Source organism: Hirundo rustica, chromosome 2 (assembly GCF_015227805.2).
Source record: "Hirundo rustica isolate bHirRus1 chromosome 2, bHirRus1.pri.v3, whole genome shotgun sequence".
NCBI classification, from domain to species: Eukaryota; Metazoa; Chordata; class Aves; order Passeriformes; family Hirundinidae; genus Hirundo; species Hirundo rustica.
The window spans coordinates 47,708,347-47,728,808 of NC_053451.1; the positions used below are offsets into that span (position 1 = coordinate 47,708,347).

At 40.6% G+C, this 20,462-nt stretch overlaps 1 protein-coding gene across 4 annotated transcripts in view; it reads right to left on the reverse strand.

Annotated features, from left to right (window-relative positions):
- LNX2 (ligand of numb-protein X 2) overlaps positions 1-20,462 on the reverse strand; it is a 58,537-nt gene that overhangs the window by 15,480 nt on the left and 22,595 nt on the right. For 3 of the 4 annotated variants that reach the window (XM_040056494.2, XM_040056495.2, XM_040056498.2), the window contains exons 2-4: positions 10,058-10,582; positions 2,059-2,297; positions 774-973 (exon numbers count right to left, since the gene is read on the reverse strand). In XM_040056494.2, the coding sequence (XP_039912428.1) occupies positions 774-973; positions 2,059-2,297; positions 10,058-10,458 (840 nt within the window). In that variant the 5' untranslated portion in view covers positions 10,459-10,582. The remainder of the gene's footprint in view (positions 1-773; positions 974-2,058; positions 2,298-10,057; positions 10,583-20,462) is intronic. The other variant, XM_058419454.1, reaches the window with a different exon arrangement.

Here is a 20,462-nt window from a genome sequence, read left to right on the forward strand (position 1 = left end):
AATAGAAGCTGGATGACTGTTCTGTTTATGTAGCCCTCAGTTACTGTCTTTCTTAACTGTTGTATAAACAACTCCATCCCCTAAAATAAAAGCTAAAATCTTCAAAATTAACAGAATTTGATCTTTTTCTACTGCCTGTAGCTAATTACTTCAAACCAAAAACACACACTTGATCAAAAACAACTTACATTTTGTTTATTTTTTTCTTTAAATACTTAGAGCACCCTGCTTTAAAGCCTTCCATTGAAGCCTATCACTGGGTCTTTTATACATTCTGAGAGATGCCAATCAACTGCCTCACCTTTTGGAAGGCAACAGTAAAGCCAGATTAACGTAACAATTTAGATGAAGCCAGCCTTACAATCCACAAATTGCTTTTTATATAGGACAAGTTATGCCAACTTGCTAGCCAGAAATAACCTTGGGCTCCTTCGGAATGCATGCATAAAGTTGAAATAAGGACTGAGTCCCAACAACATTTAAAAAACAGAAAGATAAACTTGTATTTTAAATGTTGACAACAGATGCTAGGATGCTAGGGAGGAAAGAGAATTCCAGGGACTGGTCTGACAAACAGCATAAAGCATGATAGCCAAAAGTGCTAGAACAACAGGCTCTGCTCTGAATATTAATTTGCTTTCCAACTGATAATTGCAAAGCTAACATTGACACAACATAGTCTGACAAGAAAAATCTTCCATCTCATTTTAACAACAATTCTGCAAGGAGTGAATAGAAAGCAAGCAGACAGAATATGTAATTAGCTTTCATACTTGAAGTATTTGGTCTCCAGCAAGAAGTCTTCCATCTCTGGCAATGATCCCATCTCGATAAACCTCTTGAATGACAATGTTGATCAAAGGTGTTTCATTGCCACCCACTATGCTAATTCCTAATTCAATATAAGGATTGGACCGATGAATTTCAATAGTAGTGATCTCTCCTTCAGGCAAGGTAGGTGGCTGTTGATTTGCTGCCAATTATTTTTAAAAAGAAAGACAATTAATATCTTTTCTACCTCATTCACTTCCAGTAAAATACATCACCAAAAGATACTGCAGACAAGCCAAAAAGCAGCAGTTTAACAAAAAACTAAACCAGTGCAAATGGATCAGTTCCACCACTTGTTGAAAACCCTAGCTTGTTAGAAACGAGCTAATGACTTATTAGCATCCATGCTTCCTGAAATGGGGTCATTTGGATTGGAACAGGATATTCTGAACCCTTTGTACCCCATCCTTTATAATAAATTTTATATCCTTCATTGGGTCACCTGGGGATTTGTGTTTGGTTATGACAATAAAAATGCATTTTAGGGGTTACCCCATGATAACTTCTTTTGTTTTGCAATTGGATGAGTTGATTTGATTGCAAATTGCAATTTGCATGAGGAGTTGCTATTGAGTTACTGGGTCAACTGAAGGGACCCCATTTCTGAAGCAAACATGGAGACAACTAAAGAGGAAAAAAGAGAATGCTAAAGGATGGCAAATACAGAGGAGAAGAAAGGGGACAGGACCACCTTCCTCTATGGCAAGGCTTGGTTCTTCCTCGCTAAAATCCCAGATGCTAAAGGTGTTACTGCTCATTCGGTGCATATGGGTGCAGGAATAATTCAGCTGCCTTTTTCCTTGAGCAGAACAGCACTCTGTGTGTAAGAAGGCTGATCCAGTTGAGAGGAAAGGGTGAAGAGGGAAAAATAAATCTCATCTTAGAAAACAACTTTTGTAATTTTACAGAAACTACACTCCTTCCATCTCACTTGTGAGGCCCGTCCCAGTTGCAGATTAACATGAACTACTGCACCGTGACACAATAAATGACGATGCAGCACCACAGTAGCTGGCACACACTCTGAGATAGCTCTTTCCTTCCTGTGACTTTATCTCAGTTGTAAACTTGCACATAATCAAAACCCACTAATATAGCTCCAGAAATTGCAAAGGAAAAGAGCCAAAGATGAAGATGCACATTCACAGTTGGTAAGAGACAAGCTCTGACACCACAAATGTTTCCCCATCTGACAAAAGAGACTTGAGAAGATAAGCGATGACATACTGTCTGCCACCGTGCTCTCCTCGAAAGGCGGGTTGTCGATGCCGGGCTCGTCTGTCCACGCGGGCAGGGCGGGCGACGTAAAGCTCGGCTCAGCTGGCACTATTCCCTGATCAGCGTCCGGAGACAGGCTGCTGGGCTGCTCCGGCCCGCCGACACCGCTCTCGCCCTCTGCTTCTGCTGGCAGCTTGCTCGTTTTCCTTCTCTCCAGGGCAACTCTCCGATGAGAAGCCCCAGGACACCTGTAAAGACAACACTGATATCACGCTTCAAGCCTGCAGCCCCATTTGTAGTGCAAAATGCTCAAGTGTTCCACTGAGTTAAATCAGTCTTATTCAAAGCCACAGGTCTAAACACAGCATAAAAAAAATACTAAACACATTGAATTTTAAGGCCAAAATCTGTTTTAGTGGACAAAACCCTGATAAAAGCCTTCTTCACAAAACTTTACTAGGTAGTTTTTTTTTGGCCATGAACTCAATGTGCTGTGATGCCTTCTGAATGTGGACTTATTCTGTTATCACAGAATGGTCTGGGTTGGAAAAGGCCTCAAAAATCCTCTAGTTCCAACCCCTCTGCCATGTACAGGAACACCTTCCACTAGAAGGTGGATTCTGCACATTTCTGTTTCTGGAAAATAACTTGCTGGAAAGATTAAAACAGGATAGTCAAAAAAATCCACCTAAGAGAAGTCCTGTTCCAAGACAAAACTGGAGACCTACCGAAGCCATCTCCTTTCATCTTAGTAAGCCAAAAGAAGCAAGAATCATATTTTCCTGGGCTCACTCAAAGGAGGAAAGCGAAGAAAATTTTTCCTATACTGCAATCTAAGTGTTAAAATACTGAAAGAAAATCCTACTTCTCTAGGAGTCTGTGTGAGAGGTTTAGCAAAAGTAACAGCTCTGTTCATCATCGTCTCTTGGGCCAACAGAAGGTGTTCTCACGTCCCTCCTGTCTCCTTTCTTTCTGACTTCTCATAGGAGGTACAATTTTTGTTTCCCTTATGCAACAATGCTCCCTCAGCATTCAATGCTTTTCACTACAAACTCAGTATTTTAAGTTTCCATTACTCTTAAAGAAGTATTTTCTTTTTGCCTATGTTTAAAAGCCTACAATAATTTATTGCAAAAAAGGGCTGCAATGTTGCAAATTTATGGAAAGCCTTCATTTATCGAATCATCTTGCACTTACACGCACATAATTAGATGTGGACATCAATCTTACATCTGCCTCTGTGACATTTTGCCAGTGTCAGATAAATCACTTCTTACAGTACTTGATGTCCTTAAAGCTCCTGCTTCTGAAGCTGCTGACCATCTAAAAATGCTCATACTGTAGCAGTGTCAGAAAACAAGGAAGCACATTCTTGAAAGTATTTAGTGTTTGGGAATTTGGCAGACTGTTTTAACAAAAGAAGAAATTATTTATTCTTGCAAGAGAAGAAATGTGTTAACAGAGTAAAAGACAGCAGAAGCATAATGACATTGTAACTTATTAAAGCAGAGTGTTTTGAGAATCACAATTCTGTTCTGACATTCTGTAAAAGGGATTTGGGAATTATATGGTTAGACTGTTTCAGCATAGATTTCAAAGATGACCTGCTAACAAAGTTTTCAGATCCAAAGAATGTTGATAAAGCTTTTGTGACCCCCAGCCATGTTATACATATATAACACTAGAGTTATCTATATCTCTGAAAATACCTTTTTTTTTTTTTTTTTTTTTTTTTTTTTTTAATTGATATACATAGATTGGAAGGGATCTCAGAGATCATCTAGTTTAAACCCCGCAGGCAACACTTTCCACTAGACCAGGTTGCTCAAGGACCCATCCTGCCTGGCCTTAAACACTTTCAGTGATGGGGTATCCGCAGCTTTTCTTATGAAACTTCTTCCAGTGCCTTACCACCTTCACAGTACAGAATTTCATCCTATTATTTAACCTAAATCTACCCTTTTTCAGTTTTAAAAGCCTTAACCTATCACTACGTGCCCTTACAAAGAACCCCTCTCTAGCTAGCTCTCTTATATCCCTTTTAGATACTGAAATGTGCTATAAGGCCTCCCCTAAGATTTTTGTTCTCCATGTTGAGAAGAGTAGAAAAAGGTAACCCAAATATGCTCTAAAATATGCATAAAACCATACATTAGAGACAGTTCATATTATGACATGATGCATTTCAGAAATAATTCCTTGGGGCTTTTCCCAAAGCAACGGCTGGTAATTTTGTTCTTCAGAGGTAAGAAAGTGTAAGCAAGAAGGATGAAAATTATTTGAAAGGTTTTGCTTTGTGAAAAGTGTGTTTTTGCTTTGTTTTATCTTATTTTAATGATGGAACACAACCCTATTTCTCGGCTTTGCCCAGACAATATATACTACAGAAAACCACTGTGGGACTGATAGGCCAATATATCTCTCTGGTGGCCAGAGACATACAATTACAGGTGAAAATCAGCAGGAAATTTCTATCATTGACCCTTTCACAATGCAAACCTCAAAACAACGAGTCCCATGAGACCAGGAAAAGGAAAGATGCTATCACTTCCCTCAGTATTTCTAACATACTTTAACCTAATGGGTTAGCCTCATGCTCCCTCAAATCTTAACATTGGTAACAAGGGAAAAAAAGGAAAAAAAAAAAAAAAAGAAAAAAGAACAGTCTCCTTCAACATCACTCACTTCTGCAGCAACACAGCAAGTGGTAAATGCTCTTGCAGAGAAAACCTTTTGTCTGCTGGGAGCTCTGGCAGACATGCTCTCCCACACTGATTCACAAGGATTTAGGACAAAACCACCCCAAGCTGCGTGTCCTTGCTGTCCCTGAACTGCTGTGCTATGGAAGTGGTGATTTCTCAGCAAAGAGGTAAATAAACAGTTCAAAACCAACGCTGTCAGAGAACTACACTTCAATCCCTCTGAGCCTGAGAGCAGAGCCCAGCCTTACTGGACTACTTCCATGAGCCAGACATTTCCTCAGATACCTCCTACAAACCTCTGCACTGCTGTTGGCTCTGACTCAGCCATCTCACAAGGCAAGGAGCTGCTCAAGGTGGCAAAGCACAGATTAGAGTTTTGGGGTTTTTTAAGCCGTGTCAAACCAGGATAGCACAAAACTCATCCCTGGAAGTGTCCTATTTCTGTCAAAGCCAGGTCCTCCTCCATCCTCCTTCACAGAGCACATTCTCCCACCATTACCTGGCAGCTGATGAAAGTCATCCCACAAAATATAAATAGATTTGAGCTTTATTTTGGCCAATGATGTTTAGTTATAATTTCAAAAGCTAGTACTGAGAAATGTAACCAGCCTCCTGAGCACATCTATCCAGTTCAGTGGAATCCCTTTTGTGCAGCATTGTATAAGGCAAAAAAAGGGCGAAACCCCACAGATTCTTCCCCAAATTAACCAGTAGTTGTAACAGACTCTGAATTTCAGTATAGTACAGTACAACTGCATTGCCAGGAAAGCAGCAGTCTAGTGGAGACATTAATTCATGGGATGCCAGTTCCTAGGTCTTTAAACACAGCATGCCACCTATCAGGTAGCAAAGCCCTGGACTGGTATTCAAGCACATCCATACGGAGATTTTTTTTCTTTCCACTTACAACATAAAAATATTTTTGTTGGCAGCAAGAATGTATTATTCACAAACAGCAAAACCATAGAGCAGTTGTAACAGTTAAGCACCGATAAATCTCCAGAGGTGCACACTTTCACTAATACCAAATATCTGAGATAAAGAGCATTTTGGACTTAACCTTGTAACGAGTTATGTACACAGATGGGCATCTCATGATCAAAACAAGCTTTGAAGATTGGATTCCTTTACTCATAAAAACATTATGATAAAACAAATTGCATAAATAAGGATTGAATTCAAACTTAGAGAAATGGTATTTCATACCTATCTACAAAGCCAGAATATCTTGTCTAGGAGCAAGAACAAAGTCAGGACTGTTTTAAAAAATTTTAGACATTCTTTAATTTCTTTCATGGATCAAGATGCCCAAGAGTATCCACTCAAACTATTCTATAATAGTATAACTACCCAGCTAAAGCAACTGAGTGATGTTACTCAATGGGAAGATTGAAGGGCAGTAATTCTAGGGATGTGAAATTACCTTCTACTTATACTAAACTTCTTCCTCTACCCTCTTCAGCACCAGCTTCTGCTCAGTTCTGGACGGTGACAAAGTATAGCTTTTACCTTCAATTTCCCTTAATTCACATCAGACAGAGAAGAAAAATGGGTCTTTTTGTTTGGTGGGTTTTTGTTGTATTCTTTTACAGACAAGTCTGCTGTATTTCTCATTTAAAAGCTGACTTCTTGGAACACTAGCAGCAACCCCTCTTGGCTGATAAAAAGAGCTTTCATATGAAATTAAGATGTAGTTTACAGGGTATTTCTGTGGAATAACAGTGGGAGCTTGAAAAACACATTTGCTCACTGACTACTGAAAAGAAAGAAATCATTGTAACCTATGCCATCAGCTTCTGCCCAGTCTAGTGGTTTGATAAAAGCAAACACACTAAATAACCTCAAACCAGTTGCACTAAATCATTTTCCATGCAGGAGTTGTATTTAAGCAAAGACTGCAAAGAAGCAAGCCAAGTGCCTCTTCTATTGCTCATAAAACTTTGCCAGCAAAGTGATCTTAAGCAGTAATTCTGGCAAGATTTACAGCTGCAATTCAAAGTAAACCTGGTGCTGCTTTGGAAAGTTAAGTGTCTGGGTCTTAGTTTCTCGTTTGACAGGGGGGGGAGAAAAAAAAAAAAGGGAAAAAAAAAAAAAAAGTGGGGAAAATGAGGCACCAGGAGTTATCGAGGTTTGGGAATCAGAGAAGACCAAGGAAAAATAAAATAAGAGTGGTTTTGTTGCATACTTTTCTCTCCCTCTCAACAATGTGAAAAGCTTACAAAGAGTCAAGCGACTTCAGTGCAGAGGACAATCACAGAGAGATTGCTCACATTTCCAGCAATGGGTAGAGTCCACAGGGCATGTAAAAACTATGAATCTGTTGCCTACCACTTATTTAAAAGAGGGTTAAATCCCAGAGATCCTCTTCACTTCTGGTGCTCCAAAGTGCCAGGCAGGGACAGTGCCTGCAGCTAACATGGGAGAGGGTGGGAAGAGCAGGGCTCAACAGCACTGTTGTAAACACCAAAATAACTGGGATTCCCATGATTTTGAATGATAAAATTCTGTACCGTAACAACTTGTCTTCCCATGGGTTTTGTTAAATCCATATAGTCATATTTTGTTATAACCAGTCTAAATCCATATATTAAGCATGCTGAGGGACACAGAGTGAATAGCTCAATTTTCTTCAATTCCAAAAAATGCAATCCTATAAAAAGTTTAAACTTAATTTGACATAAAATTATCTGCAATGTTAGCCAGTTGGAAAAATGTCTCCATCCAAAATGGTAACTTAAACTACCACAGGGAAATGCAAGAGGCGAAAGCTAAAGCCCAAAAGCAATAAACAATACTCAACCCTCTCATTATAAAGTTGTAAGAATTTCACAATTTTTGTACAATAGACTTCTTTCACTTCTGAATAACTCATAAGAATTAACTCAAAATCATACACAAATCTCATTAACTTTTTATCAGATTTTCTTCTCATAAATTTACCTTTGATATTTAGAAATCACAGAATTACAGAATTAACTAGGTTGGAAAAAACCTTGGAGACCATAGAGCCCAATCCATGACCAAATGTCACCATGTCAACTAGACCATGGCATTGAGTGCCACATTCAGCCTTTCCTTAAACAACTCCAGGGAATGAAACCGGCACTTACTCTACCAAACATTAACAATTTTTCTATACCAAGTGACTGAAAAACAGTACAACATGACTGATGGTTCTTCCCTTTAAATTACATGCACTGTGTTTAACTTTTAAAAACTAAGTTTGCAGGAGAATGTAATGAAACTCGAGTTTGACAAATCAAGAATATTTTCTTTGTGCAGTGGAGTGCAATTAGTGACTGTGAAGTAATCAGCTTTGTGTCTGATGCCTCTCATCTCCTTACACTCCGAGGCATCTCATGGATACAATGACATTTTCTTCCAGCTTTTATGTTCACATGAAGACAATAAAAAAACACTGGAAAACCCCGGTGTGAAGGTTTTTAGACAGTGAAAATTAACCAACCATATTGCTTTCTTTAGAAACATAAACCAGCTCATGTAAAGGCTTGTTGAGAGTGATTTATATTAATCAATGCTGACAATTACAATAATACTGGATTTTGTATTTCTTTCCTAAATATAATGATCAGTAGTAGAATTTTACTGCACTCACTAATCCATATAGAATTAAATTCAAACTATGAAGTTGCTGCCATCATTTATGTCAGCAACAATAATTTATAGGTGTTCAGATGTTTGCAAATAAACTTAATTAAAAACTGTAAATCACCACGTACTCAAAATGTGTATCAGCCAAGATAACCAAGACAACAGAAGGAATTGAAAATGAGCATCCTTCTGTGACTGAAAGCTTTTTCCAGCCGACAAACAAGAAAAGCCTGTGACTCAGCTCACTCAGATTACATGAGAACCTTGTGCATTAAGTATATGGATATTTCACATATATTTAAAGAGCGCATACATAGTGTTCTATGTACAAATAAATTACATGACCCTGTTGTAAACAGCCCTAATATCATTAAAAACTATGTCAACCAAGGAAAAAGGACTGATGAGGCGAGGGATACGACAGTGGAAAAGCAGATGATTAATCAAATATTTAGCAGTAATCTGGCTACCATTTTGCCTTTTATTAAAATCTAATTAGTTAAATATCAGGATTATAAATCATAAAAGTTAGGCCTCCTCACCACCCTCAAGTCACCATATAGGTCAGAAACTACTTGCCACAAGTAAACAAACAAGTGCTTAAGCTAATGTGGAAGCCATGTGGAGAATTTAAAAAAAAATAGAAAAAAACCTAGAGAGAAAGGCTCCTAATTAATTAGTCCCTGTACCTTCCTGACATGGACACCATACTACAACAACCAAAAATACCCAAGCAGCTCCACGCTCACCACAGGGCTGCTGCATGTTCCACATGCCAGGGTCCTCCTAAGCTCTGAATGCCCAAAGCCTGCAGGATGTGTGGTAAAAGGAAGAGGGCACACTGGAAATATAAATGTGAACAAACAACTTCCAAGGCAAGTGATGTCTGTCCTTTTCCCCTTCTCTGCAGACCACTTGTCTGCAGGCACACCTGCACGATGCACACGCTCCCAATCTCCTCTGCAACATCACTCTCTACCCAAAGATGGTCTCCAAGAGTCTCCAAATGGACGAAGACCAGGACTTGGAAAAAAATACATGGAGTAGGTCCATGCACCTCTCAAATGAACCTTTCTGTCTGGGTGGTCACCAGTGGCCCTGGACTGGACTGAGGGCAGGCAGACGAGGCCCACCAGTCCAGAGAGATACGTGTCCATCTGCCTACCTCAAAGCAGAATCAATTCTGATGTAACTATTCCCGATGCAAGTTTGTTTAACACGCTCATAAACACTTCTAAAATGGGGAATGGACAACTACCACCTAACCAATCTATGCCAGTGCCTGACCATTATAAAGCTTTTTCCCCTAAAATTTGATCTTTCTTCCTACTGCAACAGTTCTCTCCTCTCTGCAGACAGAGTTTGCACATCTCTAATTTTCCTACTACCTCAGCCTTTTTTCTCCTACTGTAATCAACTACCACAGTATTTTTTTGACAAATCATTTTCTTCAGACCTCTCATGATCCACATCATTCTCCCTATGGGCATCACCGAGCAGTCTTCACTATTTTCTGATGTGATGTACAAAAAAAGGATAATCCAATGCATTGTCTGTGCACAGTTACAGACTGACCATTTCGTAGGGTCTTCTGCTGTGAACTTAAAATCCACCACCAGCTCTCTCCCCCTCTCCTGCCCACAATTTCTACTGCTAGGCAAACTGGCCACAACACAAGCACTTGCAGCACTCACCTGTTTTTAAGATGTGCGGCCAGATCACATCTCTGCATTACTTCCTGACACACAGAAGAGAAGGGGCACAGAACAAAGAGCTTGTCTAACAGTTTATGAACAAGGATGCTGGATTTTTTGCAGAGTTTAAAATGGAGTCTTTTTCGATCCAGTGGGCAGAAATCCTTCTCCTGCAAAAAGTTCCTTAGGCACTTGTAGCAGAAAGTGTGTCCACAGGGAGTGTCCAACGGCTGCAACAAGGGCTGAAGGCAAATGTGGCAGACCAAGTCATCATCCACTTCGTTCTGGTAGTTGTAGAGATGGTTCTCCCTTGTCCAGTGCTGCTGGCCACACTCAAAGCACAGAGGGTTCAAGGAGGCATTCTGCTCCGCTGCAGCCATGTCGTCACCTGTAGTCCCCATTTTACAGCTAAGAAGGCTGACAGATCCTTCTCGTCTTCCTTCTCATAGGATGGGGATGCTCAAGTAAAACTCACAGCAAAGTGATTTCTTCCAGGGTGACTCATATATGCTCTTCAGTCATTTTCTGCAACAAATACAGAAATAGGAATTATTCATTTTGCAAGAAATACAGAAGTTCTCTTCAAAACATTTGACTTCTGGGTTTACCAAAACACAACAGGCAAGACAGATCAGGGGAATATTCCTGTTTTCTGTAAGTTTGTCATAGAAAAGAACAACAACAAAAAAATCTACAAATACAAATCCTTTTAAAACACAAACACTTTATGGCTTTACAAGGGCTGGTGCAGTGCAGTCCTCACCTGTAAGATGACCATTTTGTGACAGCAAGGACACTGCGTTATGCATTGTCAGACTAGAAGCACGCAATTAGCATCTGGCACAAAATACCCTATTGTGGAATGATGGATATATGATCAAATAATTAAATGTGTTCTTTAATATGAGATAACAATTTTAATCTGGTCCTACTCTATTTTTAGGCTTTTGACTGTATAGAATATTAGGTTATTAGTAACGTTCTAAATACACTGTGTTGAAAATAACCACAAACAGCTTACCCTAGTTTCTTCCATTAGTAATATTGCAGATATATCGTCACTTACTTCTAGGTTTTCTCTGTGTATGCTACACAGTAAGAAGGACAGATTCTATCCAGTATGCCCCCATCTGATTTAGTACAGAGGCCAGTAATAAAAATATGGAATAAACTAATCATATGAAACTACTGCATTCAAACAACTTACTTGCTTTGCTTTTTACCTAACAGCACACTCGGTGTGGCAAGGAAGAACTCTAGGTCTATCACCATGGGATTTATTTTCAAACTTTTTATGTTATTAAATTTTGCCCCTCTTAAAATAGCTGCTGGAGCAGGAAGCTGCGCAACCATCAGTCTGCAATTTCAAACAGTAGATCTGTATCCCTCCCAACGTTATTTACCCTTCTCTCCCTTACAGAATCACACTGCTTGACACACATAGCATGATGATTTAGAAAATAAAACATATTTTCTCACAGTCTTAAGACACCTCCATAATTGTTAGTTTCGGTAAACGCTCTCACTTGTGCGGGCAGAAAAAAAAAAAAAAAATCGAATTAGAACAACGCTTACTTTGTACCTAAATTCTTTATTGCAATTCAGCAAGCAACACTCATGACAGAGACTGTTTTCTAGCAGAGCAGCAGAAAAGATACAGAGAAATGAAAACCAGTAGTCTATATATCAGCCCATCATCTTTATTTCTTGAAATGCAGTTCTAAACATATATCCTGAAATTCATTTGGAACACATACATTCCCCCATGTCTTACTTTTTACGAGATTCCCTGTTTTGGTTTTTGTCCCTTAACCTCACACAGCCAAGCACAAGACTTAGAGCACATTTTACAAGGATTATTATATCCTTTGACGCAAAAAGGATTAAATAGTAATTTGTAATCCAGGCTTCTATTCTGCTGTGGAAATTGATGCTCATCGTTGCCCTGTCTCGTAGTACATAATGTGCACCTTCTGGAAAGGATTTCACAAGGGAAGAGCATAGCAGTTCTTTGTTGCTGGAGACTAAGAACACAAAATGAGACCCCAAAAGAGATTAGTCAAAAAAACAGTCTTAAACATATTATGTAAGAGCTCAAAGATTGGAGAGCAGATAAGGAGAGCAGTGCACGAGACCCTCGTGCTCAAATCACAGCTCTCCCGCTGCTCTGCATTCATGCTGCTGGATTAATGCAGAAGGGATGAGACCCATCTAATGGCTGGTCTTTATGTAATGCAAAATAAAACCAGATAAATGTTCTAGAAAAACACAGCATTGATTTGTGACTTTACCAAATTATTTTGTCAGTCAAGGCACCAGGAGAGGACTATATGGCAGGAGTTGTATTGTACTTGGGGGTACCTGCAACACCAACAGGCCCTGCAGAGGAAAGTTACACACACAAAGGGCAGCAAAAACCACTGTTCAAGCGTGCTGCCCAAATTGTAGACCCATTCCTACTACTGACTACAACCAGGACTCTTCCTTCTTTTCCAAGCAACCAAAAACCCAAGAAAGGACCAAGTCCTGATATGTAGAACCATAAAATATTCTGAGTTGAAAGGGATCCATCAGGATCATTGAGTCCATCTCCTGGCCCTTCACAGGACACTCCAAGAATCACACCATGTGCCTGGGAGCACTGTCAAAACACTTCTTGAACTCTGTCAGGCTCGGTGCTGTGACCACTTCCCTGGGGATATCATTCTAGTGCTCAACCATCCTCTGGGTGAGCAACTTTTTCCTGATATCCAACCTGAACCTGCTCTGCTTCAGCTTCATGCTGTTTCCTTGAGTCCCGCCACTGGTCATGAGGAGTGTGGATATTGGTACTTGCCCCTCCTCTTCTCACCATGAGTGTATTGAAGACCATTGGTAAGGCAATGGAAAAACCCAACACCACTCTGTCACTACTACAATGGAGATCCAGTCTGGACTCCCGACTGCGACCATCCCAAATTCACCTCATTGAAGGCTTCTAGCACTTCTATCCTTTGAAGTCTATGTAATTCACATGGCAGTCTGTGACAGAGCAAGAGTCAGTGCCATACAGTACATATACCCATGATATACTTTGACCTCTGTAACTGGCTATGGTCAAAGATATCTGCACCTCTCTTTTAGGAGTTTGTAATTACATCCTTTTGTGTGTTAAAAGTTTTAACAAGTTCCTTTAAATGTTGAACAAAACGTAAAACCATAGAAGTTATTGAGCAATGAATAATTAATAACTTCAATTTCTTTCACTGCCACGTAAAAAATTATAATGACAAGCCTTCTCTCTCTTAGGGAAGGTATACCCAGAGACAGGCTCTATTTAATGTAATCACAAGAGCTTTACACAGGCACAGTCACTCTATTGCCCACCACTGCAGGAGGTGAGCAAACACACCTGTTCCCATGGCTGACCCATCCCAGTGTCTGAATGCTGTTGGTGCAGGGACAAACGCCCTGGGCTGTGCTTTGCTGCAGAGGTGCTACCCTGGCCAGAGACAGGCTGTTCCTGATGGCAGCTGACATCGCCCCGGTGCTGCCACTGCCCTGGTAACTTAAACCAGCAATAAACTAAATCCACCACCTCCTCTGCAGCTGACATGACTACCCTTCCACCACTTCTCTGCCAGCAGAGCTGTGGAAGAAAGAGATGGTGGATTACAGAATGAAGATTCAGAAGAAAAAAAAAAAAAAAAAAATCTCTTCGCCAGCACAAAAAAAACCCCACCAAAAACCTATTTAAAAAAAAAAAAAAAAGAGAGACCACCACCCTGAAAAAATATAATTAAAAAAAACTCCAAAAAAACAACAAAACCCTCAAGATTTCTTTACTTTCACACTGCTGCGTTGTACTTGGGGCAAGTCCATTCCACGACTGAGGAAACAATCACCAGGATTTTTATTGATCACATACTGTGGCTGCCTAAATATTGATCTCAAGACATTTTACTGTGTGTTCCCAATACAAAATATCAATTTATTTACAAAGTTCACAAACACAGAGTTTGTGGTGCGAGCAACAGCTGGGATGACAGGTGAGGTCTCAATTACCCTGATGTAAAGTACTATGTCCCTGAAATTCACAATACCAGAGCATTTATATTACCCTACTTCAAACCTCTTTCTGCATCCCTTATATTATTTTCTGTATCTCTTATCACAGCAGATCACCAGCTCCACAGGATGATAACAGCCCAGGAAAGCTGCAAACAGTAAAAATAACCAGAATTATAAAAAAATATGAAGTGGGTAAAAGAGCCAGCCAGGCCTGTTATTCAAGTCATATAATTTCCTAGAAAATAATTTTCCCAGGACTTCATTAGAACAGTCAAATAGCATAGGTGCCTTGCTTTAAGTTTTAAATTACAATCCACTTGGGAACTGGGCAAGACTGGACATCCAACTGTGTAAATTTTTATTTTAGTTTTTTAAGTGGAGTGTGCACAAGAGCAATTTCAGACTCCAAAAGACAGCCTTATCCATAGGTCTACTCTAGTTCCGATTTATTGATTCAACGAACATTCTCTGGAGAAGTTCAACACATTTTTACAAAAGCATTAGTTTGTCAGGTTTTATACCTGCATCAGATTTCACAATGTTTATTCCTTCTGTCTGAATGGGCACTATTAATAAAAAAAAAGAAAACCACAAGCAAACTGGGATTGTAGTAATAAATTAACATTTTAAATGCAGTTGTAATCTATTTCTAAATTATCTCATTAAAATCCTAGAGATTTACAGCCCATTAACTGACTGCTCAAAATTTTACAAAAAAGCCAAGTATATCCCAGAAGTAAACAACTATGCAAAATATCCATCTTACCAACTAATTTCTTTAAAAACTACCTTTAATATACCCCAATTTTCTATTTTGTTTACAACTGTCTACGCAATTTTCTCAACCAAAAGCAAATGTCAAAAGAACACCCTGAGATGAATGACACCCGTTTTCCTTTGGAGGACTCCATTGTCCCTGTATCTCAAAGTGGCTGGGATGCAAATCTCAGTTCTGCACCTAAAAACTCTTAAACCAGAGGGATGTATCCGCACCGAGATCTATCTAACCACCGAATCAATGATTAATTTCTTCTGTGTAGTTTAAACCAGCCGCAAGTGTAAAACTGTCCGCCTGTACTTTCCCCTTGATTAAGGGCCACTAGGTACTGGTTGCTTCTTCTCTTCATCCCAGAGTAGATGAGATCCAAAAATTTTGCTGCCTGCTGGCATCACAGGAATGCTTTAGTGTAACCTGTCCTTATCCCTCCCCAGTGTGGCAAGGGAGCATATGGAAAAAATTGTAACAGCTATGGCAAAGGTTCCACGTGACCCTAAATTCAGGCAGTCCTGTGCTGGCCAGGCAGATTTGACCTTGCACGGCAACACATAACACACACCAATCAATAACTCAACAGCATGGTCATCACCCTGGATTTCAGGAAAGGTTGGCTTAATTTTAAAATGTCACGGGACTTCCACAATCTGTTCTCCGTGGACAACAGTCCCTGACTGCCTAAGCTAGCTAGGAAGGGTCTCATAATTCCCCAATTCCCCTCCTTTATTCAAATGCCACAGCTGTGTACAGGATCTCTGAGCAGTCAGGAGTGGATTGACATAAGCCCCAGGAAAGAAAAACTAGACAGTGGTTAAACCCATTGCTTAAAACCACACCATAACATTAATTAAACATTAGTTCTTAGTTCCCAGTCCAATATTCGTCACAGGAATTACAGCATCAGGCTGATGACTTGTAACTGTTCTCAAAGCAGACCCTAGCTTAAGTGAAAGAATAAAAGACAGAAGAAATTAATAAATAACATAATGAGAATAAATAGCTAGCAAACATCACCATAGGGGAAAAGTGTTATTTCCCATGTCCCAATAAGCATGACCTAGCTCATTAGATACAATCTCTGCTCTGATATTAAAGCCATATAGCAAAAAAGTGAAGCAGTACCAGCAACATATATTGACTTTACAATATCCACGTTAATTATACCGATATCCAAGGGCTGCACTACCTTGAGACACCAAACCCCGATTCAATCCTTGTACAAGTTTATGAGACAATAATCCTGTTAGACTCGTCCTCTTTTGAAAATGCAAGCAAATGAATGCTTTGTCAAAACATGGCACCTGGCAGCTCCAAGTCAAAAATCTGCAAGATATGGACAGGGCACAGCAATTAGCCCAGGACACTTTCTGCTAAAGCTGCAGCCCCATTGTCACTGCATGCCAATTACCCATTACACCTATTTTTTGTGCTGATGAGCAACCCCTTCCATGTTTTTAAGTTGTTCAGCAGCATGACTGGAATTTTTATACTCAAACTAAACAATATTGTGCCTGAATGGTGACTTTGTTCCACTGAACCACAACCAGGCAATGCTAGGCTCGCAGTAAAACTACCTCTCCAGAGATTATTTTTTGCCTCTGTGCTAGTCTTTTTGTTCCATCAGAGGAATGCACTCGCAGACAAGGAGTCAGCCCTACACCAGGTGTTGATGTGGCATCATCACTGTAAAGGCAACAGGTCACAGGTGACCGTTTTCCTTCCCCGCCCCAGGGGAGAGGGTTTTTATATGCAATTCCTCAAAAAAAAGGCACACGCACACTCCCTTGCTGGATTCTTTTCACAGTCCAGCATTTTTCAAGGATGCAACATAAAACCCCGCTTAAATCTGACAAACAAGGAGCGTTTGGGAAAATTAACAGGACCGTAAGTTGTGTTTTGTATTTGTGGAGCGCTGCGTTTCCGTGGCAACTGGGGGCTATGGGCTTTAATTACCATCGCAACGTTAAGGGTCCCTGCGGCACAGGGGCGTGAGACACCGCCAGGCAGGGGGGGACCCAGGAGCACCGCCTGTGCTCCCTTCTCTGCCCCACGGCTGCCTGCAGAGGTCGAGGGGGTCTGAGCAACCAGCACACCAGGGAGCAAAGAGACATCTGGAATAGGGAAACCGAAGGGAAGCACAAGACTGACCATCCTTAGGAGAGATGATGGAGGACGCCCACCTCCCAAAACCACCACCTCAAAGCCAGGGATGCTCGACATCGGAGGACGACAGGAGGAAAGAGGGACTTGGTGCCCAGAGATAAAACAAGTGAGCAGAAGGTTTTGCTCGAACAGGCAAAGATCCTGCTGCAGCCATCTTCTGTGGCACAAATGGAACGGCTTCTATTTTGGGATCAGGAGATTAAAATAGCTTTACTTTAGTCAAATTGGTCTCGAATGAGACCGGGAAGATAAGGACTGTGACTGTAGGGAGGTCCCTGCAACAAAATATCCATTCTTTATAGCAAATACAGAGCTACATCCGATAAATCATCTCATAATAGAAGGAGGCAAATATGAATCTTTAACAACAATACAGCTACACATCTACAGATTAAATTTTGCGTAGTCCTACTGAACAAGAGTAATGCTGAAAAAGGAGAAAATATGACACACAAGCCAAACTAGATTAGAGCCACCCAGGTTTGGATGGCCAGTCAGATGTCCTGGTCAGCATGAAGCACAAACCCCACAAAGGAACTTGAACTTCCACCTTCTCTTCTGCAGGTACTGCTGCCCACCCTATCAACATGTTACTCAAGTATTTGCCTTTCTCCACCACCATGTTTCATAAGAGCGGTGGGAGCTGCCTTTTCAATTTGCAAGAAGATATATCTTATGTAGGTATATTAAATTTTCTGTTAAGCAGAAAGTGAAGTGCCCATTTCTGGGGACTAACCCTGTGTTGTCAGAAATCACCCCATGGCAGGAACCCCCAAACACAGGATAAGCACCTGGGGAGTTCAAGATGCTCCCAGGACTCTCAACAATCGAAGCAGGTTTGCAACTTTTAGGCCTAAGTGTATTAAAAAAACCTGCAAGAAACCTCAAAGTTCCAAAACTCATTTCTGGATTTTTGCAGCAGTGAAAAGGTAAATAGAAAGAAACATAATTAAATAGAAGTGAAGAAAAGCAGACTTACCTGCCAGGAGACTCAATGACAAATTTCCTTCCTAGCACAAAAAGAATAAGGAAAGCAGTATTTAAATATTGCTGCTGTAACAGGTGGGCTTCTATATCCAGTGGAAGTGAAAAAAGTACCCCAACAGTCAAAAACCCACGAGAAGGAGACAATTAGTGAGGCTTTCTTCTTGCTGATGGAACAGAGTAGAAAAGCAAGAAAGAGTAAAACATTTGCTTATCCGCCATGGATATTTTCTGCTGTGCAATCTGTCCACCAGCCCTTGCCATATGTGCCACCCTTTCTGCAGGGAGAGATGAAGGCAGCAGAAAGCTGTCCATCAAGATGCTAAACCTTCTGGAAAGCCCTCCCCTATGCACTTTACCCTGAAACAGGGACTTTTGTGGATGAACAGAATACATTTAACTAGGTTAAACGTAGCTCATTCCTGGATATGTACAGAGAGAATTTGATTAATTCAAATTTTAAGGAGCAGTAGTGATTCAAAGAAAACAAAGGAATTGGAGAGCTATGTTCCCTTTTTCTGCACTTCTTTATAACCAGCCCTCATCCCTATGGGTGTGCATGGAGGAAATTCAGGGAGACAGCGCTGGGATTAATCACGAAATGGCTTTGACGACAGAGGGAAGCTGGGGGTGGAGCAGTGGAAAGGATAAAAGAACTTCCTGAATAGTTAAATTGTAGGACTTCACTATTTTCAGGGAGAAACTATCCCATCTCTTCCTTCAGGCGTATGCCACCTTGCATAACTTGTTACAGCTGGTTTCCCCATCAATCACAACTTGAGTGATGGTGAAAGCTATTTTCAAAGGTAAACTATGCTGTTACTAAGCAGTTTTTTAGCTTAGACATAGCGTGAAAAAAATGAAGCTACCTCCTAAGCTAACAAAAAGCTCCAGTCTCTGAAAACAAGCATTTTTAAGATCTGTGAAAGACAGAGCCAAGAGGACATGGTTTAGAGGCAGTTCAGATAAATGATATGCCACACACTGTCCTCCTCCTGCCAGAAAGGAGGCAGAGTCCTCTGCAGGAGTGAGTGCCCATGGCCTGCAAGGAAGCCATGACAACCTATGGCCGGAGGAAGAAACTTGGAAGTACAGCAGAAAGAGCACAGAATGAGCTAAACTCAGTTTGAAGCTTGCAGCTTCAATTTTCAGCCTCAATCTGCCAAGCCCTAGCAGCTAAGGATCATCACTTGGTGAGCTAAAGCAACCCCCTGAACTGGTCTGCCCTGCCTAGAGACTGCTTATTTTCTCCCTAATGAAATAAAACAAGTATCACCACATCCAAACTCTCAAAGAAAAGAGGAACACAAGAGCCTTCTTGAGCACACAGTCAAGAGTATTTAACTCAGGCTACCTACATGAAGGCCAAAGGATGACTTGCCCATGAGCAGGGTTATCGCACACAGAGTGACCAGCTCACCACCACAACTGCCCCGCTTGGTCTGCAGCTCAGCACAGCCAGGGATCAGGGAAAGCTGGGCTGGCTCTGGCCACCCCTTGACTCATTCCAAAAGCACTGCCATGCCTGAGCAGTCTCTACTCATGCCTGGGAATTATGGTAGGATGCCATGCACTAGCGGTCACTTGAATTAACTCCACAATAAAGGCAAGTTCTTTGATTCTAGCACTTCAGGATTATGGCTGTGCCTCTCCCTATTAATTCTGCTGAAGACATTTCACTTCGCTGCTGCACATAACTTAATTTCCAGGAGGAACTTGCCTTCTGATGCATGTAAAAAGGTTCTTTTCCAGAGCCAGCTGCTTGACCCAGCTGTGGGCACACAAAAAAGGCAGAACATGACTTGTGCAGAATGCCTCCACATTATTTTGTAGGATGCTTTCCAGAAATGAAAACCTTTACAATGAGACCTTCCAATTAGGCTGCCTGTCATACTGCAACAGATGTACTCTGTACAGATACTGGAATAAATGGCTCCACATGTCAGTAAAATTTACATAATAAGAACATGTTAGATCTAGAAGTTGTAGTCTAAAAATATACAAATATTATCTTAAATAAAACCCATTTGAATACTTTGTATGTAAACAGATCTTTACATACACAGTAGACTAGTGCTTGATCTGAGGCCTCCAGACAGGATTCAGAATAGCAAGTGGACATTGAGTTGACTATGTAAAATCCAGTCTGGTTCTACATATTTGACAGACACAAAGAAGCAAAGACTACATTTGTTCTTAGTCCTGCTGTAGGAATCATATATGTTCCACTTCAGCCCTTGTAATTACATTGTCACCAAGAAAGAGTAGAGACAACAGTTGTTGAATGAAAAAAAACAGACTTTTTTTCCAAAAGCACTTCTCTATCCCCTAAACATGTTTGCCAGCTGTTAATTTCACATTCCCTATTACCTTGACTGATTGCATGTTATATACACACACGTTAAAAAATAGAATTTCACTAGCTATTACATA